At 41.8% G+C, this 27462-nt stretch overlaps 2 protein-coding genes across 2 annotated transcripts; one reads left to right on the forward strand and one right to left on the reverse strand.

The window, feature by feature from the left end:
• Positions 1-793: 793 nt before the first annotated feature.
• Positions 794-16756, forward strand: LOC109410428 (uncharacterized). Its single transcript, XM_029869303.2, has 3 exons — positions 794-1189; positions 1324-1416; positions 15262-16756. The coding sequence occupies exons 1-3, from the start codon at positions 953-955 to the stop codon at positions 16621-16623; spliced, it is 1692 nt and encodes a 563-aa protein (XP_029725163.2). The 5' UTR covers positions 794-952; the 3' UTR covers positions 16624-16756.
• Positions 16757-16971: 215 nt separating this feature from the next.
• On the reverse strand, positions 16972-26898 carry LOC109410429 (uncharacterized). The gene is made up of 3 exons (XM_019683985.3): positions 26800-26898; positions 26108-26722; positions 16972-17831 (listed from the first exon to the last, which is right to left on the reverse strand). Exons 2-3 carry the CDS (start codon positions 26711-26713, stop codon positions 17274-17276), a joined length of 1164 nt encoding a protein of 387 aa, XP_019539530.3. The 5' UTR covers positions 26714-26722; positions 26800-26898; the 3' UTR covers positions 16972-17273.
• Between the last annotated feature and the right edge of the window lie 564 nt (positions 26899-27462).

The raw sequence follows: 27462 nt of genomic DNA on the forward strand, positions 1-27462 counted from the left end.
CAACGTCACGCTTGTAGGGGGAAGGGGGGGTTTGCAGAACGTGACAACCCATACAAATAATTTTGAAGTCCCTTACAAAAAGTGTGACAAAGGGGGGGGGTGAAAAAGGTCGATTTTTGCGTGACATAATTTGTGTATCATCCCTTACGTCTGTTTGTCTGTGGAAATAACGTCATTGAAGAAATTCGGATAAAATGTTAGTGAACTATGAAATATGTATAACCAATATAACAATCTTATCTAATGTAGTTTTCTTCTTTTCAACCGTACAAAAACAAGATAACAAAACAAAATCTTGGAAACCCCCAAAACAGTCAAAAACAAAAAAAAAGAAATTTTATTGCCAACACGTGGTGTGCCTAAAGAATGCATCGTGCATACAAGAGTGAAACTGAGGACCTCGGTCTTATCTTTTCCTCACCTCCTGCAAAAGAGAAGAAGAAATTCCTGCCCTTCCCACGACATCAGAAAGGACCAAAATGCATGCATAAGCATTATGTAACATAAATAGAACCCTTCAGTTTTAGAGTGCGTCAAAAAGTGAAAAGCAACACTTTTCGAGCTGGTTGTCTCGAGGAGCAATGTCTCGTTGGTCAAGTCGTTGGTTGGTATTCAAATCATAAGATCATTTGTCGCTCTGAAACAACGTTTTGCGGGTCCACCCTAGTGTTAATCAGTTCTAAAACGATGAAAGCGATAAAACAAAGCTTTCCGTTGACAAAGTCGTTGCCTGACGCCGTTGCGGCAGAACCAATCGTTCACCGCCTGCCGCGCCGCCTACCTAGTTCGGTTCGTTGCAGCAGAGAGCGTCGCGTCACGCCACTTCGGTTTAGTTCGGTGTCCAGTGCAGTTGGCGCTTGCAGAACTTGGTGGTCATTTTAGGCTACACTTGGTTTGCTTTGATTATATAGTGCAGTTAGTGCTTGTTATCGTTCGAACCACAGGAAAAAAGATGTCCCATTTCCACCTACAACTGTTCGCGACTCGGTTGAACGAGATAACCGAAGATTACCTCCAGCGGGTCAACTGGATCTACCAGGGGGTGGTGCCACAGATTGGACGCCTACTGGAGGCGATCGATTCCACCTGCTCGAAGCAACAGGTTTCGAGCCCGCAATCGTTGGCGTTTGGAGATGTCCACTCTCTGAGGGACATTTTGCGATTTTTCAAACCGATTCAGTGCTGTGAGGTAAGAATATTTCCTAGCTTGAGAGAACCCAACCCAATGAGTCCAATCATTATGGCTTGGTATATGCATGCTTCATAATTTGTTTACACTAATACAAAATTCCTTTCTCCCTGTTTAACCCGCTGTGCAAGCAGAAAAGCCTGTTGAACAGCGATACGCTGATCAAGCATTTGATGCAGCATGGCACCGACGGACGGGAAGAACTCGACAGCGGCACAAAGAGCTCGGTGAGTTAAGAAGGCATAAAGAAATGAAAATCGCTTGAATGTTGCATGAAATTTCATGTATTTTCACGTTTAGTCACTAGTCAATCAGTTTGCGTTTTGTGATTTTAGTTATTATTTGACCATATTCAAGACTGTCTCATTTTCAAGGAATTATTTCAAAATATGGAATCGTTTCATCTAGTAGGCTGCGACAGGGGACTTATTTTGGACACTTTGAGCTATAAGGATCTGTGGTAGTTTAGCAGCTCGATGAGTAGGCCGAGCTCTTGGAACTATCATTATCAGTATAACTGTCAAGAGAGAAGCACCACATTGGCGACGAACGAACCCCGTTTGCTTTCGAGCTTTCGAAACGATCACCGGAGCGTTTGCCAAAAAGGACTTTGGACGCGATTTTGGAAATCCAATTCAGACAATGAAAAAAAATCAAGATCCGTTGTCCGTCAAAGGAACGTAGGTACATCCTGCGAGGAGAAAAACCAATCCAAACAAGTTGTTGTCTAGGCGACGAACTTCGGTTCCCTGAATCGAACAAAAATAGTACAAGTTCCTTTGCAAGGAACTGTCCCAGGAACGGATTCCATACGTTGAGTTGAGCGAAACAATTATCAAGTTCACCTTAATGGTGAACTGCCTCAGGAACGGATTAAATCCGTTACCGTTGGACGATTCTGATTGGAACAGACCCCGCTCTAATGTCAAAATTCTCGGACCGCGATGAATTCGGTTCATCGGTTGATAAGTCCATAGTTAATCCTGGTTTAACGCTTAAGGCGAAACTGGATCCATTTCCTCACTTTTTGGTTTTTGATTTTTTATAAAATAACGAAGCAATATTTTCAAAATCGGTTTTCGTGCACATGTAGAGTATGGATCAAGGTATCTCCTGAATTTTTTTGCAGATGGAAAATGTTTTTAGATTTTCCAGAAACCATTTTCAAACAAAATTTCACAAATAAATAGTTTCTGCAAAAACAAAAAACATTTTCCACTTGGAAAAAAAATCAGGAGATATCTTGATCCATACTCTACATGTGTACGAAACCCGATTTTGAAAATATTGCTTCGTTATTTTATAAAAAATCAAAAACCAAAAAGTGAGGAAATGGATCCAGTTTCGCCTTAAGCGTTAAACCAGGATTAACTATGGACTTATCCACCGATGAACCGAATTCATCGCGGTCCGAGAATTTTGACACTAGAGCGGGGTCTGTTCCAATCAGAGTCGTCCAACGGTAACGGATTTAATCCCAGGGTGGCCACTCAACCGGGAATTCCGGGAAAACCGGGAATTACCCGGGAATCGCAAACAACCGGGAAAAAACCGGGAATTTGCTTAGAACATAAACCACCCTTAAAATTGAAGGTCCAGGATAATAATTTCTATTGCATCTACATGAAAATCATTATTTTTCTTAAACATGATCAATATTTTTGTAATCTAAAGATACTATATCACAGATACTAGATGCAGAGTTCAAAACTTAATCATAAGATTTATTTTAGATTTTTCTTAAATTTTGATTTAAAATCTTGGACTTTTTTAATGGAACTGTTGTAGAGAATTACAATTAATTTTGGAAAAGCTAAGGTATAAATGGAAAACTTTAAATAATGTGTTTTGGCTAGGACAGTCAGTGTATTGTTTCATTACAGAAAAAAATATTGCCATATTAGATTTTAGAAATTCTGTTAAATGGATCGTCTTCAATAATTTTATAACATTTTTTCCAGTATTCCATGTTGGACATGTTCTTTAGATAGTATACAATCGATTCTTCCAGGTTGCCTAACATTTCTCTTGATGATAAACCAAGGTTTTCTTCGCAGTTTCTCCTAGAGATTTCTCCAAACATTAATTCAGTAACAAATTTTGAAAACGACGTATAATCAATGCTACACCATTGATTATACGTCGTTTTCAAAATTTGTTACTGAATTAAGAGATTTAACAAGATATTTTCCCAGGGATTTCTTGAAACGTCTTACAAGTAACTTTTCCAAAACAATTCAACCATATCAAGCAGTTTTACCAATAAATTCCTTTTTTTTCAAGAAAAATATTGAAGATTTTACATGCTTTTCGTCAAATACTTTTGGAGTAATTTATTTGGGAATTCCAACTATATTTTACCTATTTGAATCCTCCGATGGATTTCTTCAGGAGTCCCTCTTTCATTAGTATACTGTCAAGCATCTCAACAGTGAACATTATCAAGGAATCCTTTAATAATTATTCCAGAGATTCCACAAACAGTTTTTACATTCCAGATTATCTTTACAAGTTTCTTCAAGAGATTTTTCGAATTTCCCAGGGATTGCTCCAGTAGATTCTCGAGAAATTGATTTGAGTTTTTTTTTTTTCAAAAATTTCATTTGGCGTTTCTATTAGAAATCTCTACCCTAACTTTAAATAGAGCATATCTAATATGTATAAAATTCCGAAAATACTTTCTTGAGAAATATTTTAAGTTTTTAAGACTAGAGAAAATATGGGCTTCTTTCTAAATGTGGCCTATATTGGATTTTGTTTTTCCACCAAAGATGCTCTAATAGCAGGGTTCATTCGCTTCTAATTGTAAGGCATGATTTAGTTTTCGCTTTGTTCGAGATTTTACTAACGTTTTCTGAATTTTGAATGTTGATAACTTGCACATAACAAAAGAACTCCTGGTACAAAAAATCGCATTCAAGTATTTTTATGTCATTTTGAGCGTTAAACAGTCCAAGCTTAAAGCATAAAATTGAACAGTTATGGTGTTATGTTGTTGGGGAATTCAAAAAATATGTAAATGTAAAATTTATTAAAGCCGCCATAAATTGTCAACCTCCTAGAACGCGATCAATTGAGCCAAAAGTCTACTTCACTTGGGCTTCTTATGATGAATGATATTTTTTGACATTGTTAGACCTTTGATAATGGTGCGCTTCCAGTAAGGTTAAACTGTTTACAAAATCAGAAAAGTGAGAAAATAGAAAATAGCCATATCAGTGTTCCGATTTAACCATATAAATCAATTTCTAGAAAACCGGGAAAAAATTTTTAGGTACCGGGAACAACCGGGAAATAACCGGGAATTTATTTTACCGAGTTGAGTGCCGTTCCTGAGGCAGAAAAAACAAAAACCAAAAAAATGAGGAAATGCTTCCAGTTTCGCCTTAAGCTATAACTCAGTTAATTTAACACCAATTGATCTGATTTTTTGTACATGGTTTCAAGTCATTCGGTGTTCAAAATTGATTGAGTTTTAGCAGCAATTGGCAAAAAGGTCCCCCTGTCCAAATGGTCCCATAGCCTATTGCAACACCTCATTGGAATATTGTAGCATCCCAAAAAGTTTGGAATTTCCTGAAAACTGTACTGCTTATGCCACTAGCTTGTATTACTTATGTCCTCCAAAGTTACGATCTTCAGCAAAGTTGTCCAGAACACTCACGTCTCTAAAATAGGTTGCAGTGCATAGTGCGCAAATTCCCCGTTGCGTGGCGTTAGTGTTCTTGGGAAAGTCAACATTTTTGACATGCTTTATCTCAAGAACCAGATCACCCAAAGAAAGTTCTGGTTTTCTGTCAACATGTTGTGAATGCTTATGGCACAGATAAACAGACGTAACACTTGCGGAATTTCCATCCATCGACCACGCTTTAAACGATCATTTTAAATTTTTATAGTTGTGGCTTCCACAACCAGAGGCGCGCGCATCGTTTTTCTATGCGTTTGACGTTTCACACTACCGTGTGCGCACCTAACTTTGCGCAGGTCCAAACTTTGCGCATTCTTGTAAAATAACGAAGAAAATAACTAAATGTCAACATTTTTACCAGTTTAATCATTGCAGTAGCATTGTGCAAACATAAACAGTATTTGACGAATATTTAATTGCCATAAAATCTTTGTTTATGTTGAATAATAAACAAAAAATACACAAAAAACGTCAAAATTTGCCTCACCTTAACACGGTTGCCAAGAAGTAACTCTACTAAAAATCAAAATTTTCCTCGAATAAACTGTACAACGATGATTAATTTTGCAGTTAATTGACAAAAAATGTGATATTCTAGTAATATCAATCACAGTTCGTAATATTTTTTTCAATTTAACTAGTAAATAGTGGTGCGCAATGTTTGGAACCAATATTTGCACTGTGTTCCTAATTTTTGCGCACTTTTAGTAAATGCATGTTGAGCGTGAATACATGACTTACGAACCATTTAAATATTATGTAACACTAGAACTGACAATTTCAGGCCTGCCCCTCCACCATGTAGCAGATTTTGTATAGAAATTAGTAGAAAATTGTATGAACCGTAGCGCTACGGCAGGCGTTCTCCGTCTGCCTACAATGTGACGTGTTTTATGAACAGTCCTTCATTTGGCTTTCCCGGCGGTCAATGTTAGGGACCATTCAAATATGACGTTTATCATTTTTCAGAATTTTAGAACCCCCTTCTCCCCCGAGCCGCTCCGTCACGCTTCATAGTATACCTAAGGCACCCTACACACTACTCAAACGGTTTGACCAACATTGACTCCGCCCCCAGGTTGGTGGTTGAGTTGGTGCTGTGTTTGACCGTGTGTGACGCTGCTTGACGAACCGATTTGGCAGTTCGTCAAACCGATTTGACGGTTGACGGTTTGGTCGGCAAAAATCAAACCAGTTTGATTTTACTCAAACCAACGGTGGGCGGAGCCAATCAGGCTTATTCTGCGCGGCGTGTGAGGTGAGACGAGTCGAATGAGGTGACAAAAGTCGAATCGCCCCATTTGATTTACATTAGTCGTCTCACGTCACGTGAGACGAAACCATCTGTCTCACCTCACACGCCGCGCAGAATAAGCCTGAATGTTTGACGAACCAATCGTAGCGTGTGTAGTGTTGTTGCACAAACACAGTGCGATTTCAAATGGGGGATGATGTTGGTGCAACCAAAGTGACATGTTGGTGCAACACGATTTGGCAGTTCGTCATACGGTTGCAGAAACATTCGCTTGTTCGACCAACATGGGGGCGGTGGCAATGTTGGTCAAACGGTTTAATACATGGCATATCACACTTTTTAGACAACCTCAACCACCTAATTCCACCCCACAAAGCTGGGCGTCATATTTAAATGACCCCTTATTGTTCCTACCCGTAACGATCACATCAATTATCACACGGTCAGAAAATTCACTCATTTTGGAGCTAAAGTGGGACAACTCAAAAATGAGTAAATTTTTTTTCCAGCGATAGCGCTGGCCCAAGTGCGAAAATCTCATCAGTTTAGGTCGTATAATATTCTTGCTGATGTGAAGAATATTATACGGCCTTAATTGGTTGGATTTTTACACTTGAGCCAGCGCTATCGCTGGAAATGCAATTTACTCATTTTTTGAGCTGTCCCAGTTTAGCTCAGTTTTGTGTGAATCTTACTCATTTTAGAGTAACATTTTCTTAGCGTGCAGGAAGGTTTTACCTTTGATCTCTAGACACTGGAAAACCTCTCATGAAGTTTGGATTGTCCACACGGTAGGTGCCTAGTACGAATCGCAGACTACGAATTCAAGAACTCCGGAGGTCTCCGTTCCCCCTGCCTCGTAGGACAAAGTATTTCAACAAAGATCAGTTAAGGGCACACTACCTGAATAACTTTAGTTTAATAGGAAAACATTAAATAATAGTATTTTTGATGACTTTTTTGAGCAATTCATAGCATGCGCAAAGTTAGGCATACCATGCGCAAAGTTAGGAGCAATCGAAGATTTTGTGCGCAAAGTTAGGAACAAGGCAATGAAATAGTTTTTCTATTTTAAGTATTTTTTTGGTTAATATTATGATTTTTTTTATATTGCAGACTCAAAGAAGGATCATTAGTCTATCGTATGAGCAAGTTGTTCGTGATATATTTTGTTTGTTTGTATTTTTTATAACGATCAGAAATTTGGTTTTTCTTAACTGCGCAAAGTTTGGTGCATACACGGTAGCGCCTTTTGTTGACGATATTGCATAACACAGTAATTCGTGCAACTTTCCCACCAGGTGATGGTAGTGTGAACTGGGCGATGGATTTCCATGAAAATCGTTCAAGGTGTTATGTCTTTTGTCTGTGCTTTTGGGCTTATGGCTTTCAAATGGCGAAAAGTTTGATACACAATTTCACCGCTACGTGCCGCATTTGAAACAAAGCATTTTCACATGTTTTATCCCATGATGAAAATCATTAACTAGAAAGTTCCTTTGCTCAAGGCAATGTTCATGGGATGGTAACATAAGGATGAATTTCAAAAGGCTGAATAGGAAAGGCTGAAATCAAGAAAATGTAACATAAGGCTGAAAATACGAAAATGCATATATAAGTTCTATATATAACATTCATCCTTTTCTTGGAGTAACGCCCGAACTGAGATCAAGCCTGCTTCTCGGCTTTGGCATATCGTGTAAACAGGTAAGAAGATACTCAATGCAAAGGGAGTAAAAAAAACCCAGATTAATCCACTTTTAGTGGTGATAATGCCTTTCTCGTCGAATATAATATACTCATTAGACTGGGTCAAATCGCATGCCTCATCAATTAGTTATCGTGACTCAAGTTAAAACCTCTTTAATAAATAATAATAATAATAATAATAATTTCAGTGTGGTGGCGCCATATGCAGCAATGTTGCCTGCTGAGAAGCTGGAGGATCACTGTTTCTCCTGTTGGATACAAATCGATAGCTAATTAATGAGGCGTCCGATTTGAATGCGGTCTTTGGTGAAGTTGTGGCTGATAGAGTAGCCTAGGAGTACCAAGGGTCAACTATCCTTCTAGGGCACTTGGGAAAATGCTACGGTCGATTGAATGAAAAACATCGTTTTCCCATAGTAATTCCCATACAAACTTTGAATGGCTTGTGCAGTCTCAATTTTCAACCAAATCAAGTCAAATTTTGGGAGAAGGCATATAATTTGGTTACGAATCTAAAAAGCGGTGTGGAGCAAATGCCCTTTTTTTAACCACGTTAATATTCTAGATTGAGTTTAAATAAGGGCGAAAGTAACATGAGAGAGTTCTCTTCATCGACTCTCTCTTCTTCAAATTAAAGTGACAAGATGCAAGTATGGTTGCACTTTTAGGTCATAAATCGCTAGGTTGCGATGCAATCTAGCGTCTAAGTGTAAAAGAGTTCGATTGAATTTGCATCTTGTCACTTTAATTTGCAGAAGAGAGAGTCGATGAAGAGAACTCTCTCATGTTACTTTCGCCCTTATTTAAACTCAATCTAGATATGTATGTTTAGGTGATAGATTGTGTACTGATTACTCTGAAGGAGAAACGATACAGTTCGCTTGGTTGCATAACTTGTAGGCGTTATTCTAGATTGAGTTTAAATAAGGGCAAAAGTAACATAAGAGAGTTCTTTTCATCGACTCTCTCTTCTGCAAATTAAAGTGACAAGATGCAACTTCAATCGAACTTTTTCAATCTAGCGTCTAAGTAGATTGCATCGCAACCTAGCGATTTATGACCAAAAAGTTCAACCATATTTGCATCTTGTCACTTTAATTTGAAGAAGAGAGAGTCGATGAAGAGAACTCTCTCATGTTACTTTCGCCCTTATTTAAACTCAATCTAGATATGATAGATTGACACTGTGCTGTTAAAGTTGGAAGAAAGAGAAAAGGCTTTCACCCAGTTTTTATTCTAGCCTGTGGCGTAGCCAGGGGGAGGGGGGGGGGACAAATTTCAGAATAAAACCCATTATGGTGAAAAAAATTTCGACATTGCCGCTATTTTGAAGCTACGACTCTATTGCGGTTTTTTTTTTTGAACCTGGGTTGGAACTTGATTGGCGAAAAATGTGTAAACAAACAAACGTCGAACAAACTCAAACAAACTTTAGTACAAGCGAAACCGAAGTCGGGTTGGGGTTGAAACTGTGATCTCATCCAGTTCCAGAACTGGATCAAAAAGAAAAACGGCATAAGTGAATGTAAAAGGCCTCATTATTCATTGCTGTTTACAAAATGTGAGTGTCAAATAAGTAAAAAAGGGACATTGATCGTCGAAAACTCCTCTCATAGCAAATTTCTGGCTACGCAAGTGAAAGTAGATAGAAAGATATAAAGTAGGAGGAAAGGGACGGGCAAGGGATTGAACCCAGAACCTTCTGTATACGAATCAGAAGCGAAAGTCACTAGACCACCAAGCCGGTCGGTTTATATGTTTTTAATTAAGTGTAAAAAATCGCTGTTTTTTTTATATTTTATGTTATGGTTGATAAAAGCAAAGCAAAGATAACCGTACACATCGTAGTTGCTACTCCGTGATTGACCAGAACAATCGAAGTTGTACGGAGAACCATTGAATGGTGCTTGGGACTAGCTACACACTCTCAATGTGCACAATTCGAGAGTTCAATATTTGAGAGTCAATAACGGCGCTGGCCACGTCCCTGCGGTCATCGGGAGAGGGAAGAAATTTTAGTGTGACAACCCTTGTTACTAGAAACCGCCCAACAAACATTATTGCTGTACAACGGCTTAATAAACCGCTCTTTGGCTTGATTTTAAAAAAATTGGCTGAATAAATTGTTATTCAGCTATCATTGGTACTTGGGAGTGGAATCCACAGCATCCCCACAGTTGTCTCGGGAAGGAGTATTTGTTAGTAGGGTAAGTGTTACGTCCTGGAGTTCGGAGTGGCCGGGAGACATGCTTGTCTATTTAAACTCCCAGGCGTAGCGAAATAACACATTAAAACATAACTTATTTTATTTACATAAAATAAACATTACCAAAACGACACGTATTTACGACACGGCGACTACATTACTTCTATTCTAATCTCTGCAATTGTGCATCGACCGAAGGCATAACAAAATGCTATCGTCGAGCACGCAGAACGACGAGAGCATGAGAGCCAATAATCCAGTGGTTCTCAACAGTAAGGTAGGGTGTGAAGCTGGGAGTCACCTATGCTAGGTAATATGATTCACACCACTGGAAATACGCGTCGCGATAATCACAATTTTCATTTATTTAGTTAACATCAAATTCATGATAATACTGAATCAACAATTTGCCGCCATAATACTCGATTTGCAGCTGCAGCTCTCCAACGTCGGTCACGCCCAACATTCGCCAGATCACGCTCCACCTGGTCCGCCCATCGTGCTCTCTGCGCTCCACGCCTTCTTGTACCAACCGGATGGTTAGCAAACACTAGCTTTGCAGGGTTGTTGTCCGGCATTCTTGCAACATGCCCTGCCCATCGTATCCTTCCGGCTTTGGCCGCTTTCTGGATGCTGGGTTCGCCGTAAAGTGCAGCGAGCTCGTGGTTCATCCTTCTCCGCCACACACCGTTCTCCTGTACGCCGCCGAAGATCGTCCTTAGCACCCGTCGCTCGAAAACTCCGAGTGCTCCTCGAGCATCGTCCATGTCTCGTGTCCGTAGAGAACCACCGGTCTTATTAACGTCTTGTACATGGTACATTTGGTGCGGGGGTGAATCTTTTTTGACCGCAGTTTCTTCTGGAGCCCATAGTAGGCACGACTTCCACTGATGATGCGCCTTCGTATTTCACGGCTCACGTTATTGTCAGTCGTTAGCAAGGAACCGAGGTAGACGAATTCTTCTACCACCTCGAAAGTATCCCCGTCTATCGTAACATTGCTGCCAAGGCTTGTCCTGTCTCGCTCAGTCCCACCTACCAGCATGTACTTTGTCTTAGCCGCATTAATCACCAGTCCGACCTTTGCTGCTTCACGTTTCAGGCGGGTGTACTGTTCTGCCACCGTTCCAAATGTTCTAGCAATAATATCCATGTCATCCGCAAAACAGACAAATTGGCTGGATTTCGTGAAGATCGTACCCCGGCTGTTAAGCCCGGCTCGTCGCATAACACCTTCCAGGGCGATGTTGAATAGTAGACAGGAAAGTCCATCACCTTGTCGAAATCCCCGTCGAAATTCAAATGAACTGGATAGTTCACCCGAAATCCTTACGCTGTTCTGCACACCATCCATCGTTGCTCTTATCAGTCTAGTCAGCTTCCCGGGAAAGCTGTTCTCGTCCATAATTTTCCATAGCTCTGTGCGGTCGATACTGTCGTATGCCGCTTTGAAGTCGATGAACAGGTGATGCGTTGGGACCTGGTATTCACGGCATTTCTAGAGGATTTGCCGTACGGTGAAGATCTGGTCCGTTGTCGACCGGCCGTCAATGAAACCGGCTTGGTAACTTCCCACGAACTCATTTACTTTAGAGGAAAGACGACGGAAGATGATCTGGGATAGTACTTTGTAGGCGGCATTCAAAATGGTGATCGCTCGAAAGTTCTCACACATTAACTTGTCGCCTTTCTTTGGATGGGACAGATTATCCCTTCCTTCCACTCCTCCGGTAGCTGTTCGGTTTCCCAGATCTTGACTACTAACTGGTGCAGACAGGTGGCCAACTTTTCCGGGCCCATCTTGATGAGTTCTGCTGCGATACCGTCCTTACCAGCCGCTTTGTTGTTTTTGAGCTGGTGGATGGCCTCCTTAACTTCGTTCCCGTCCTCTGCTGCACCAACATAGTCATTTCCTCCGCTGCCTTGGTCCTCCGTGCCTACATTCTCTTCGCCTTTCAGGTGCTCGTCGAAGTGCTGCTTCCACCTTTCGATCACCTCACGTTTGTCCGTCAGGAGGCTCCCGTCCTTATCCCTGCAGATTGCGCGATAATCACAACTAACACGATTTATTTTCACAATAAATACTCACTCTCATGGCAATGCACCCGCGACGCGACAAAGAGTCCTTTAAAGCCATCCGTGCAAACGTCTCACTTTACCCGCGCAGAACAACGCGGTTGTGACAAATTAAACTTTCGAAAGAAACTAATCCTACATCACTTGTTTTTTCACGCAAATCACCTAACTTGGCCGCCTGAAAGTTGTCTAAAGATGCTTGAAAACAACGTTGAATCTTACGTACACTATAATACCATGACGATCTTGATAATATCAAGCTACTTTTTTTTTTATTCCTGTTCGGGTTTGTCACTGCGACCAGTTTTTAGATCTATTGTGACATTACCCGTATCCTTAGTGTAGTGCATGTCGCATTACTCAATTGCCATTGAGGGGCAATAAAGTATCGATTTTGATACAGTTTTTGTTTTGTTTTCTTAGAAAACAAAACAAAAGTACTGATATTGGCCATGCATCGGAAACCTAGCATCACCTTTGTTTTACTGCTAAATTCTCCCCAGTAGGAAGTTTACACACTAAGATCAGCTCGGTATTTTCCCCATCTTTTTACTGAGTTCTCAACAGCAAATTAAACTCGGTACGCTCGGTTATTTATTTTGCGGATATTCTGTAAATGAGTTACCGAGCTCAGCTCACAAACTGTCAAAAGTTACTGAAGCACGGTAAATATCGTTACTGGTGAACGGCAAATACGATTGCCGAGTGTACCGAAATAAATCTGCTGTTGAAAACTCAGTAAAAAGATGGAAAAAATACTGAACTCAGTGAAAAAATTACTGAGCTGGAACATCTGAATCTTAGTGTGTAGGACCCGGGTTTTAACATTAGCAGCAATATCATTCCAATAATGGAACATGTGTTCAGTATTAAGGATTCTAGTATGTTCCTTGCGTACTAGCACTTTCCAGTCTTCGAAGAGTTAGTACATACATGGATCCCTAACCCAATTTGATTTCCTTTGCATTGAGTTTAGCCTCAGATGGTGAGGTTTTTAACTATATGCAAAGTAAAAGTTGGTAAACTCAGTTTTATTCAAAACTGGAAGTCACCAAAACACCAGTAGTAGGACTAAATGCTATAACTCCTTGAATTACAAAAACACATATTCCAAAATTGAAAAATAGGACGACACTAGATTTCGGTTTGGTAGATCTATCACCGCAACGCAACCCAAAAAGGCGATCTACCCACGCTACGGGCTCCGTTAAAGATCGAGCATCTTTTAAACCCCCTCAACCATTCATCCCTCAGCACGGGTCGCCTGACACCTTGGATTGGGGTTACCTGTTTGGTGGACTTTTACCCCCGGAACAGGTGGTCCGTAGTGCTATTCTAAGCCGGCAGCTACACGGGCAATCAAGCTACTTACTACGTCATACTTGCGATTACTGTAGTTGAATTACACTTGTACTACGAGAAATGTTTTTTTTTAAAGAAAAAAACAGGTGTTTAAGGCGTCGATTTTAAATGATTGGGGAGATATGGGCACCCTATTTTCAATTAAGCATTCATATCACTCAAAACAAAACTTTAAGAAATTTATATTCGTCGCTGTGACAGTGCTGCGAAGTGTCAGTATCAACCGACATTTAAAGTTGAAATTGAGAATGGTAACCACTCATTTTTCCATTTTTTATCGGAATATCAATTGAATCTATAGTCCTGTTCAACGACGCAGGTTGAACTTGCTCGAAGTTGCTGCATCTTGTTCTTGCCCATTTGTCATCAAACGGGTAAGAGCGGGATGCAGCAACTTCGAGCAAGTTCAACCTACGTCGTTGAACAGGACTTATATATAGCTAAGCTATATTTGTATATATATTGAATATATTGTTGTTTATGTTGCAAGAAATGGAGAAAACAACAACACTGTTACCCAAAGTTTTGCTCAAACAGCATCAAATTAGGCAAGGAATCATAATATATACTGTCAGTGTACCAGTAGCCGCTCATGACCCAATAGCCGCTCACTGTTGAAAAATCAAGTTTAAACGCATAAATACACTCTTTTCGGTGCTGATATTCTTGGACAATATAAATTAGACGAGTGCAAAGCCATTTTATGCAATATTTACCGGATAACATAAATTTTAAAAACAAAACAATGATTTTTTTTGAGCGGCTATTGGGCCCAAAAAAGCTGTAGCTAATTTCATGTGTTCCAATAACCGCTCACGCAAAAAAATACGTCAAAATCGTAAAATCTGCCGATTTTAGTACACAGTGTGTTTAATCCCTATTATACACTCCTACGGAACAGGAAAAAATAATTGTAAAAACATAGAGTTGCAAAAATAATGCACTTTTCCGCAAAAGTCTATTTGAAAGATGGCATAAATTTGTTCGTGAGCGGAATTAGGACCACTTTGGTCTCACACCAAATGTAATAAAATCATACTTTTATGAAAAGTTTTACATAAGTCTTGATTTATATCTGATTGCACTTAGATTGAACTAACAGAAAATGGAAAAACATTACAAATTGGCTTAACAGTCATTCAACAGATGATGTTTTTCTGCGAAACTGGCCTTAGATGAGCGGAATCTGGTACCCTGATGGTATCTATTTTATTGATATTTATCGGTGAACGAGTAAAACAATATCGTTTTTTGCGTGACGTTTCGGCCTAATCACTTTTCAGCCATCTTCAGACGCAATTTGATCGCCGCAGCTGATGCTACCTCCTATCCAGCTGGGAGATCACCTACGTACGTACGTAGGAGTGGTACGTGATCTCCCAGCTGGATAGGAGGTAGCATCAGCTGCGGCGATCAAATTGCGTCTGAAGATGGCTGAAAAGTGATTAGGCCGAAACGTCACGCAAAAAACGATATTGTTTTACTCGTTCACCGATAAATATCAATAAAATAGATATATACTAGTTAACGGTGATTAAACCCAACAAGTAAGGAATCATAATACCCACGCTTTTCGCACCATTTCATTGCAAAAACGGAGAATTGACCTTCTCACCATACTAAAATTCAGCTCATTACTACAAATCTAGTACTTCACCTATCTGTCCTATTGACCAAGTATTGTGGGAGGATCACCACATTGGGCGTACGCCGAAAGCGCATCTGAACCACGCTACTGCTCTGATTACAAAGAACTCTTTTCCTCTCCACAGGCCATTTTCTTCAACCTGTTCGTGCAGCTTGCAACAGGCGTACTTGTACGCTACGACAACAACTACGATCAGATAGAACAATACACCGTTCAGCTCCTGCGCAAGGCCGCCGCCTATCTGGACTGCATTCAACTGAAACCAATGCGAGTGGATGGGTCCGCTGCGGTCACCTTCACCGAAAATGTCACCTTTGCCAAGTGGAAGTACGTGTTCGATTACACGTGCACCATCTGTACCAAGCGGGGAATCGACAACTGCCGCTATGAAGGGGCCATTGCATGGTATATGATCCACCTGAATACGATGGTTTCCAATCCGATTCGCCATTTGGGAAGCAAGAAGCATGCGACAAGTCTCCGCGACTGCTTGGGAGATAGAATTGTGGCGGAGATCCGTCCGGCTGTTCGACAGGCTCCTGCCAACTCGCAACTCTCGACGACAGCTGCCCAATATCTCAAGGAGGTTCGCGAAATCGAGCTCGATAAGCTCTGCACCATCGGTACAGCAGTTCAACGGAATACACCGTACGAAGCCGTATACGACTATCTCAATGCAAAGCTTGGAACTATGCTGCGAGAGAGCACCATCGTACCGTTTGGGTCTCGTGTGACCGGGCTGGCCAATCAAGACTCCGATCTTGATCTTTCGATCAAAGTAGGACAGGGCATGCAACCTAAAACGGTGTATCATAAGATTCTTGCATGGGCTGGCAAGAACGAGAACAAGCCAGAAGTAACCGTTGAACGTCAGATACCCCAAGGACCTATGGTTCTTCGATTGAAGATTCGCTCTCTCCAATTGACAATTGATCTTACGCTCAACAGTCCGTACGTCGTTGGCAATGCAAAAATTGTCGATTACTTCTTCCGGCTTCAACCAATGGCTCGAAAGCTCTTCTTCCTGCTCAAGGAATGGATGAAGAGAACCGATATCGGTGATAGCTTCCACCATAATGTCCTGATCTCCCTGATCGTATTCTACATGCAAACGGAGCAATGTCTTCCACCGGTCTTTCCGCTGATCAACGGTCCCGAAAAGATCAACGGACTCTACAACACCAACTTCGTAGAGCGCATCACCCTCTACGCGGAACCCATTGATTTTCTAACTCTGGTGAAGGATTTCTTCGCCTACTGGGCTCGGTTCGATTGGGTCCGGACCGGGGCATCGGTCAAGGAGGCTACGGTCAAACCCAAGGGTGCCTTCTGTAACAGAGCCAACCATCAGCAACCGATGGTGGTGACCGACTACTTTGATCCGACTCGCAACGTTGCCGGCAATGTGCGGAAGGAAGATTGCGAGAAATTTGCGCGGGCCTGCAAGGAGGCTGTGGGCGTTCTGAAAGCGAAGCGGGCCTTCTGAATCGGCGAGGGACGCTGTCTGTTGCTATTCCGACAAAGAGGAATAGAAATCATCTGAATTCTTGAAATATACTTGCATTGAACTTGTATTGACAATATTATGAACATAAATAAAAAAAAATTTCCACAAACTTTTGTATTCGCCTCCAAACGTCATCACCCCACCGCAAAATCGCTAGCGTAGAACGATCGACGCGCCACCATTTTTCGAATGTTGGAGAGCACAGGTACCCTTTTCGCGGTGTTGCTTCACCGTGAACAACACCGCGAAAAAGGACCTACACCCACCACTATTCGAAAGATGGTGGCGCGTCGATCGTTGCAGTTTATCGTTTGACAGTCAATATGTTTACTTTATAGTAGGTTTTATCACCGCAAAGCATTGTTTAGTAGCGAAAGTGGTAGTAGGCCAATTTGGCTTTCTTAGGCACTAGTTAGTGGAACACTGGAAACACTTACCTTGTCTTAGCTGCACTGAACATACCTGAACATCGACATACCTACTCAATACCTATAGTTATTTTTTTTTTATTAAACCAAATTCAACAATAACAATAATAAGGTCAAAGAGATAAAATTCAACTTACCAACAACAGTCAAATAACATAAAAGAAACTTCATTCGGAAATGTTAGAAATCTCCTCTTCACTTCTAGCAGTCGCTCTCGTGGTTCTTAACAGCGGATTCTAACATCCTTTTGAACCGCTTCTTGGCCTCTACGGTTTTACCGTAGCATTTTGGCCTATGTCCTTCGGCCACTGCCTGTGTGATGCGCCTCTCCTCCTTCTTCATTTTGCGTTTCAGCTTGGTTTGCTGTACCCTCTTGGTCGGTCCGTTCCGAAGCGGAACGGGCGGGATTTTCGGATTCGGATCGAGTTGCGGTCGTTTGTTTTGCAGCAACATTTTGGCGTAGCTGTCGTTGGGATCCAGCCGGAGCGTTTCCGGATGCAGTAGCAGATGGGCTTCGATCTGCGCCAGAAGGTCCTGCTCGAGGAAGCGCTGTTTCCGAAGCCTCCGAGGGACCGGTTCGAACTTCCATAGCTTTTCGCCCTTGCGGACCTTGGCCATGTCTTCAGGGCTGGCAAACTCCATGGCGCCGTATTTGGTATCGAACTTGACGGTACATGTCACATCGACACCCTGGATGAACTTGACATGCTTCTCGAAGAACAGTTCACTGTAGACCCGGCCGCTTTTCATTTTCTTTGCCTGCGGATAGGGAATATCGTGAAATTTTAATTAATTCGTTCGCTTTTTATCCAATAAGGTAAAGGCACAGTCTGTGTATTCCAGACTAGTAGGTAAAGTAGAGGTCTCCAGTTAGCCTAGTGGTTAAGGCTATGGATCGCCAATCCGGAGACGGTGGGTTCGATTCCCGTTCCGGTCGAGAAAATTTTCTTGACTCCCTGATCATAATGTCTCATTGTACTTGCCCTACAATGTACAAATTCATGCAATGGCAGGCACAGAAAGCCCTTCAATTAATAACTGTGGTTGTGGAACTCTCTAAAATAAAAGCTCTCATTTTTGAGTAGCGCCACAGTAGGGACTGTGTTGGAAACACACATTTTTTTAAATTGCTCGCACGCTCACATTTTTGCAAAATATCAATATTTTTCGGTATTTGAAGGTGGTTTATAAACCCAGCGAGGTTGCCATATCGAAATTATTGAGAAATACATGCTCATATGAGCGTACGAGCAATTTTAAAAAAATGTGTGTTTCGAACACAGTCATGTGCGGCATGGATGTTTACTAAAAATGTGCAGGCCGAACACATTTTTGAGCGTAGCCGTTTTTGCGTGAAGTGTTCGAAGAACACTAAAATGAAGAGAGGCAGGACAAATTGCAATGCAAACATCGAGCCATAAATAAGAAGAAGATCAAATGCTATATGTACATAACCCTATGGATAGCATTTGCATACGTAAAAGCTTTGCTGATGTGACTTTCCTATTAGGCAATTCTCTCATCTCATGTTTGTCATCAAAACCTTGTCAAGCTTAGAAAATCGAGGTGAATAAACAATACACACTGAGAAAAAATTCTACTCAGTCGACGAGTAACGACAACTCAGTTTCGTCGACCGCGAAGAGTTGGCGCAAACTGAGTAAGCTCGCTTGATGACAATGAGGTGCTTTTACTCAGTTGATCGCGTTTACTATCGGTTACTCATTGTTGAGTAAAGATTGAGCGAATCGATGTTCTGAACTGTCAGATCCGGAGATAGACGAAAAGGCAAAACAAAAGTTTGCTCATGGCGGACGGCAGCGGCTGCAAGGAAGCAACATATTTCCACAGACAAACAGACGTAACACTCTGACATTTCCCATCGTACACTGATTTAACGGTCTATTTAAAAATTTGATAGTTGGCCGACAGCCCACCCGTGGCGTTTGCATCGTTTTTGTTCGAGTTTGACGTTTGCCCACTACTGCCACCTAGTTGATGGTCGGCCAAACTCAGTCCTTTTAGTATTGGGCGAACAGGTTTCCGGGACTATGATTTGAATCGTAAAATGATCGACGTGTTACGTCTGTTTGTCTGTGATATTTCCATAATTTTGGTGGAATTTGTCTCTTTTTTGGATAAAATAAAGTGATTTACGACTTCGGCAATTAGTGGTGCTAGAAGTTGTTCAGAAAAATCACCACCTGCCGATGTCGTAAATTATCTTTTTCTGAAAGGATGTCCGGCAACAGTAAAGAAATTGCTTCAAATCTACTCAAACTGAGTAGAAGCAACTCACGGTCGATCTTGAATGCCGTGAGTTGACTTTACTCAGTCTTCATCGAGTAGAACAATAACTCAAAATTGAGTAACCTACACCTTACTCAATTTTAGGGTTGTCCCACTTTTAACGAAACTGAGTCGGATCCAACTCAATTTTGAGTAGAATTTTTTCTCCGTGCATTACAAGGTTCGAGTTCCCATAGAATGAGATCATTTTTTGTTCGCACTACTACAACACCATAGGAGATACAAGGGGTGGCTAAAATGTTTGGGATAGGCAACTTTTTTTTTTCTCTCACAAAAAAGTTCAACATGCTGTAACTCTTCATAGAGTGTATCGAAAATTCTCAAATTTTGACTGTTTGTCAACCTATTATATAGAACACTAATTTTTAGACAGTTAATTTTTGAGCTGTTATATTCCGGAGACCAATGAACCGAATTGAATGAAATATTAAACGTTTATCAATAATATATTAATGTTCGAAAATTCTATAAAACATAGATACTTTTCAAGCGTTGTAAAAAGTTATGATGGATTAACACTTTTTAGATATTTCTCGAAAAAATGTATTTTTTTTCACATCTATGTCATTATATTTTATTTTTGATATCCAAAGGTTTTCTACTTCAGTTCTTAAGATATCTACAATAAGATTTATTAGAGCCCATTTAGATTAAAGGAAGAACACATTTAGTATTTTTTGTGCGGTATTGTAAATTTGACGCTTTCTCCTCTATATGGGTAAAAATTTCAAATCATCATAACTTTTTTCAAAGTTTCAAAAGTACCTATGTTTTGAAGAATTTTCAAGCATCAATGTATTATTGATAATCGCTCAAAATCTCATTCAATTCGGTTAATTGGTCTCCGAGATATGACAGTTCAAAAATTAGTTGCCTAAAAAATAGTGTTTTACGAGAACGGTTCTAGCTTCATGAAAGATTTACTAATCGATCTAGAATTACCAATGATACACATATAATAGGTTGACAAACAGTCAAAATTTGAGAATTTTTGATACACTCTACGAAAAGTTACAGCCTCGGATTTCGAAAGCCTCGGAGAATATTACAAACCTTCAATGGCACTCCCACACACTAACCCACATTGCCCATTCAGGGGTCTGACTGGGCCTATTACCCTCCCTCAATTTGTAATATTCTCACCAACTTGGAATTATATTTTTCCGTTACATAAATGACTTCGACAAATGTTCGATATACTATGCAGCAGCATGATCAGTATAACTATATCAGATAACTTTAAGATCTGATTTTTACAGAACTGTTTGCCATTGCATATACATTCAGCTATTCCAATCATCACTGCAAAGCACATCGGCCACATGCCCAAATCAAAGCATCCTGGAAGATATTATTCAAGCCCAAAGTTATATCTATATCTAGATCTATATCAGATTAAAATCGTAAAAATATACGCGATACAAAAATGCGGGGAATATGCGTATGGTAACTAAGAAAAATGGGTAAACACCATTATTATGCTTTATAACAGCTTGCAATTGCAAAAACATCGTTGGTACGTCTACCATATTATTGCCATAGTGGTCGAAACAACAATTGATATGCTCTCAATGAAACAAATTATCAAAAAATAAAAGAATCAATCATCGATATGACGTCATTTATTCATTAATTTTGGTTATACCTGAAAGTTATCAACATACTTTGAGCCATGCAGTTGTTTTGACGTTTAGACACGATGGAAACGAAATGAGCAAAAACAAAATAAATCGGGTCGATTTTCGACGTCAAAAATTTATCACTTTTCGTGTGGTCGATTTGTTCTAAGATGCCCTTCTCTTCTCTGTCTATATTCTATATGCTTACTTCTAGAGGGATATCCCATCTCCTTCTCCGCTAAACTAATTGAACTTCAATTGTCGCAGCTGACCAGGATCGGTGGTAGAATGCCGTCAAATTTAGCGATAAACCCTCTCCACAAAAGTGCTTCCTGAGTCCAAGACGAAAGCGCCATGATACATTCAGTTTCAGTGGTCGAGAGCGCAACAGTAGGCTGCTTGCGAGAACTCCAAGCCACAGCTCTTCCTGTTCTTTAGGAACATGTATCAACTTGTGGTAGCGCCTTGTATCCACGTCGTTTCCCCAGTCAGCATCGGTGCCACCCTGAAGGTGATCAGCAGCATTCCTCATGTAGACTGGCTTCCACTTTTTCGTCCCCTCCAGGTAACTCAAAATCCGTTTTGCTGCGGTCCAGTGTGGTTCTCCGGGATTTTCACAGAAACTACTCATCAAGTTCACAGCATGGCAAATATCTGGTCTGGAACATTGGGCTAGGAACTGCAGGCTTCCGATCAATTGGCGATAGGGATTTTTTTTCACCTCGTCACGTTCAGCTTCCGTTTTTTGGTCTCATTTTGTACGGCATTGCATTCTACCATCTTGCATTTCTCTAACAATTTGTTTATGAAACGCTCTTGATTAACGGCTATCATACCTTCTTCTTTTGTAATCTTGATTCCCAGAACTTGCTCAGCCTCTCCTAAATCTTTCATCCGCAAGATCTGTTGAAGACAAAGCAATCAAGGTCAAGAAGCGCACCATCGCAGTAGTCGGCGATACCCTCCATTTTCATAAATTGTTTATTGCTATTCCAGGTGTCATTAAAGCAAGTTCATTTTATTCGTTTCACTCGTGAGTTTCATTGGCTGTGCGATGGGCTACCAGACTGCAACTCTACAGGTTATGGGCGATACACGAAGAGAAACTGCAAGCCACGGAATTCCACAGTTCAATGGACAAGGATTCGACATCTAGCAGTTCAGAGTTCAGACGTATCTGGAGGCGTCGAATGTATGGGATGCAATTGCTGTGGAAGCTCCAGCAAGTCCGGCTCAAGCAATGAAATATGCGGAAATGGATCGCAAGGCTAAAGCTCTGTTGGTGAGTTTCATTGCGGACGAATACATTGGATGCGTTTGGTGCGTCAACTCCGTATGGCTGGTTCGAAGCTCGAAGAAAGTTATGTGTGTTCGGCACTCATTCTCACGTTGCAGGAGTCATTTGACCCTCTGGTTACGGCATTGGAAAACCTAGCCGAAGCTGACCTGACATACGAGATGATGAAAACCCGACTGTTAAGTAAAGAATTGAAGCGTATGAAAAGATACCAGGTGAACGAGAAGAAACCGGCGGCGTTTGTTGGAAACCAGGACGAAATGAAGTTCAGGGGTAAGTGTTACCTATGCGGGAAGAAAGGCCATCTTTAAATGGATTGCTGGAAGCAGGATGACCGACAAGATACCTAGGAGTACGAATGCGGCAAGTGATTCCAGTTCCAAAGCGGTCGTGTTTATGGCTAACAGCGGCGTTGCCAAGGAAAAGCGAACAGAGAGAATCAAATTCAAGCTGGACTCCGGATCAAGCGAACACCTGGTGAGCTCGAAGAGGCATTTGACGGCACTGCACTGAGAAGATTGATGAAGCCTGTTGTTATCAACGTTGCCAAGGAAGGTCAATCTTTGCTGGCGTATCAAGTTGGAGTCATCGACGGGATTAGTAACCAGGAAATGCCCCTGCAAGTTCAAGATGTAAAGGTTGTTGGAGGTCTACGGGAAAACCTCATATCGGTAAGCAAGCTAACCAAGGCAGGCATAGAAGTATCGTTCAGCAAGCAGGAATCAACGTTGAAGAAGAACGGACAAATAATCGCAACGGCCTACCTACAGGGCGACTACAAGCTGGAGATCGAGAAACTCCCGGTAGTTGCTAAGGCGTCTACGAGCCTTCGAAGAGAAGAAAGACTGGTATATCCTATTTTCTCCAATCAAGAGGGGAGAAGCTCGAGCTTGATATACCTGAGGACGGAGAAGAGGATGTTCATGGCGGAGAACTCGAAGATGATGCAGTAGAAACTCCTATGAAAGTTATTGCGGAAAAAGTGTATGGAGTAACGAAGGTGAAACTGGAAATTGTAAGCCCTGGGCCGGTAGGGATTTTGAACCGAGCAAGAAAGCTGCGAAGCTTTCCATAATTATGTCTGGTTGAAACGGAAAAGAAAATAGATGTTCACGCTTCTGACTGCATTCCGACGCAAAATGTTCTGTCAAAATGTCCTGCAGCTACAAAAGAAGACCCCATTTACTTTGGCGTCTACGAAGCCCTCGTAGTTGGTAGATACCAACTCCTGGACGGAGTATTTACCCGTCGTCCATATTGCTGCCGTTTTTCCGGACCCAATTGTCGTTGCCGGTGTGTACTCGGCATGGGTCCGCAATGGTACGATATCCGTCCACCATTCAGAAACTGCCTAACAGTGGTTCAGGTTCAGCTGCTTTACCTGCACTGTGATTTGTCAGCTACGGCCGAAGGCCGAGCACCTTGGACCTCCCGTTGCGTGCTCGTTGTTCACGGATTTCCCGGAACAAATCAAATATGGGGTTGTCTTATGGTCTTCATTTTCACATCGCTTAAACAGCTTGCTCTTTTCAGGGCCTTTTCAGTCCCATGACTTGTGTCCTGGTCCCAGCTACCTGAGGCAAACCTCAGGTGGCTCGTGAATGGTCAGCTGACATGACCAGCTCATCTTGAGCTTCGCTACTATAACGGTCTTGTTAGCGTCCGCCACGTCAGTGATCTCGTCTAGGGTTTTCACTTTCACAGCCGCTTTCCTCACCTCGACGTCTTCGCCAAGGACCTCTTCCGTCTGACACTTGTAGGCGGCACTCTTGCGCTGTTATCGCGCTTGAGCTCGAGGTTCATTTCGCCTGTACGAGGACGTCTGCATACGTCGGCTCCAACATGTATGAGCTTGAAGTCGCTCCTAATCGCCTCCTTCAAGGCTTCTGAACTTGGACTCTTCCGTATTTATGACGAGCGCGTCATCCTACTCGCGCTTACCACCTGCCCTCCTTTCCTACCTGGGCCTGGTGTCTCTGCGGTCCTGGTCCTCCGACTTCTTCTTCCTCTTCTTTCTATCCGACGACTAGGGCCCTGTGGATGTCCTTCCGCTGACCAGCCCTAACCTGTGGTGACAGAGGACCTTTCGATTGTCGCAACCCTTGTTCCTTTAGTTGGACCTTTTCAGGCCCACCCTTCCCAGCTTTCCGGGGCGTCTGGCCGACTTTCGGGAATAGTTCAATTTCGAGGACGTAAAGTCAATGATGTAGCCACCTCCATGGCGGAAAACCCTTCTCTATAACTATTCATGGGCCTCATCAACCATTACCCCTCCTAACACGCTAACCGGCGAGAAAATGGGATTCCCTATGCTGGCAGTTTGCATACAGCTATCTCCTTCTGCTATTAGGGAACGTCCATAAATTACGTCACGCTTTTAGGGGGGAGGGGGGGGGGGTGTTAGTAAAGTGCGACAACCCATACCAAATTTTCTGAAGTCTCATACAAAAAGTGTGACATAGGGGGGAGGGGGGGTTGAAAATGGGCAATTTTTGCGTGACGTAATTTATGGACGCTCAGAACTTCCGCAGTTAACCTTGTTACATATTAATTGAGAGTTTCTTCTAGCAATGGCTTTTTGCATATGTCTTTCACGAAGATACCTACTCTATGCCCAAGACAGTCACGAAAGTTGCTGGACCGAACTGGAATCAAACCCGTCACCCTCAGCATGTAGGGTGGGGCGGGGCAAGATGGGTCGCGGGGCAAGATGGGTCAGTGTCATTTTCGGGTGCATTACTCATTTTTTTATTATGGTAATAATTTTGTTGGATGACCAGCATGAATATACAAAAGATTGGGGCATTGATTTGAAAAATTATTCACTCTCATTGGAAATAAAAAATAAAATAGTTCTTAGCCATTTTTCTTATGCGATACATTCCATATAATCTCCATATAAACGGCCGCGGGGCAAGATGGGTCACCTTCAATTTTGAACGTATTTTTGGAGCATTCAAAAGTTATTTATTTTTTATTACAAGACTATCTCATAAATGACTTCAATCAAGCGGAATGAACGCTCGACATTATAACATAAAATTATGATAATTTCTTAGTGAAAACATCGATATTCAAGTGGCCGTAGGACCACTCAAATCGTAAAGTTTTTTATCTTCCAAATAAATTTATAAAATGTTTACTAGTAGCTCTTGTTTACTCAGTATGGATATGGAGCATATATGAATGTGGAACAAATCTTATATTTTGACGTTTTTCGTTGAGAAAATGTGAATTACTTAAAAGGTGACCCATCTTGCCCCGCACTTTTTTCACGACCCAAAATCGATCACTTTTTAAAACTGCTTGTTTAACATCATCCTCCTCTTCTTGGCGTAACGTCCTCACTGGGACAAAGCCTGCTTCTCAGCTTAGTGTTCTATGAGCACTTCCACAGTTATTAACTGAGAGCTTCCTCTGCCAATGACCATTTTGCATGTGTATATCGTGTGGCAGGCACGAAGATACTCTATGCCCAAGGAAGTCAAGGAAATTTCCTTTACGAAAAGATCCTGGACCGACCGGGAATCGAACCCGTCACCCTCAGCATGGTCATACTGAATACCCGTGCGTTTACCGCCTCGGCTATATGGGCCCTCTGTTTAACATCATATTATTTTGTATTTAATGAACTTTTTTTCGATTCTGCATAGCTAACTAGTGTATTAAAGAGAAGCGGGCGAATACAAACCAATACGATTTGTATTTACAAAAATATGGTGATCCATCCTTAGGTGACCCATCTTGCCCCGCCCCACCCTACTAGCAGTTAAATGAAATTAATGAATATAAAATAAACAAATATCTACCTGCAGACTCCGACTCGGATCGAAGTAGACCGGTGTCCGACCGGGGAACACATTCAGCGGGTATCCCATGAACATCGTCCGATGACAGTTTCGGATCGCAAAATTGGCATCCTCCTCGGAAACAAAATACACCAGCATGTCGTACAGGCCGGCCTTGGACTGAAAGTCATTGTAATATGGATCATCGACCTTCCGATACCACCACCGTACATGCAATCCCTTCCAAGCAAAGAACCTCTGAACGGTATCAAACTCGCCCTGCCAACTCTGCTGGCACCGGAAGTTTCCGACGTAAACCGGCCAAAACCGGGCCAGTTCCGTTTGGGACCGACAGCGAGGATCCCGCCGGGTGGGTGTCATCTCTTCCGGTTGGTAGCCCGGGCGTGGGACGAACGTACCCGTTGATACCGTATCAAAATCGATGACCTCCATCCGGATGTCGGAACACGATTTATTTCCATCGTAACTACATCCGGTTTGGTCGAACGAGTCATCTTCGTCCTCCTCCGATGGGTCCGACTCGAGTATCGGGAAGTACTGGGGTTCGTACCACCGGTTGCCCTGCTCGTCGTAGTACTCGTCCGATTCGTAATCCGGATCGGCCATTTTCCGAGCCTGTCAAGTTAATATTTGGTTAATAAATACAACCTTAATTATTTTACGGAAATCCCACAATTTTTTCGGATACTTACGAGAAAAACCTTCCTGTGTACGACGTGTGACCGTTTTTGGGGCGGTGTTTCCGGATAGACAGGATACAGAAATAAAACCTCGCGCGTTTGTTTGTTGCGGTGGCGTGACGACGATGCGGATGCGGCGCGGGCCGGTTGAAACGGTTGAAATCTCGTAATCTTAACCGGTTCGTTGGCTTTTTGAACAACGAGTGTGCGGTAGGGTTGTACACTGAGAGAAAACATCACCCCGAAGCGTATGATCAATCCAGTTGAAAATCGGAGTTTTCGACTAGCGAAGTTGGATTTTTCTCCAAATCCGTGCGAAGGACCTAACTTCAGAAGTAGTGCGCTGTATAGTATACCTGGCCCGCTATACAGCGCACTACTTCCGAAGTTAGGTCCGACCTAGGGGCAAGACACTGTGCAAACGAGAGTAACTCTGAGAAATTCTGAGTAACTCTTTTTACCAATGATCGACCACAGATAACAGATGTTTATGCTAGTACAAATTTTTCGCAGAATCCTGTGTAAATGTTCAAAACGATATACGTTGGCTCACTACCGCCATCTACTCAACTGATTGCGGCATTACATCTAACTTGAATGCAAGAATAGTTCAAAGTTCCAGTTTCATTCAAGATCGAATACAATCTTGAATGTAAAATTGCGTAGTGCATGCAA

This window comes from Aedes albopictus, chromosome 3, assembly GCF_035046485.1.
Source record: "Aedes albopictus strain Foshan chromosome 3, AalbF5, whole genome shotgun sequence".
Lineage (NCBI taxonomy): Eukaryota > Metazoa > Arthropoda > Insecta > Diptera > Culicidae > Aedes > Aedes albopictus.

What these genes read in the sequence shown, in the direction of transcription:
- LOC109410428 (XM_029869303.2), top strand. Translation starts at nt 953, where the DNA reads ATGTCCCATTTCCACCTACAACTGTTCGCGACTCGGTTGAACGAGATA. An exon ending in AACCGATTCAGTGCTGTGAG is followed by an intron (nt 1,190 to 1,323) that starts GTAAGAATATTT and finishes CTGTGCAAGCAG; the next exon opens with AAAAGCCTGTTGAACAGCGA. An exon ending in ACAGCGGCACAAAGAGCTCG is followed by an intron (nt 1,417 to 15,261) that starts GTGAGTTAAGAA and finishes TCCTCTCCACAG; the next exon opens with GCCATTTTCTTCAACCTGTT.
- LOC109410429 (XM_019683985.3), bottom strand. Translation starts at nt 26,713, where the DNA reads ATGGCCGATCCGGATTACGAATCGGACGAGTACTACGACGAGCAGGGC. An exon ending in ATCCGAGTCGGAGTCTGCAG is followed by an intron (nt 17,832 to 26,107) that starts GTAGATATTTGT and finishes CCCTATCCGCAG; the next exon opens with GCAAAGAAAATGAAAAGCGG.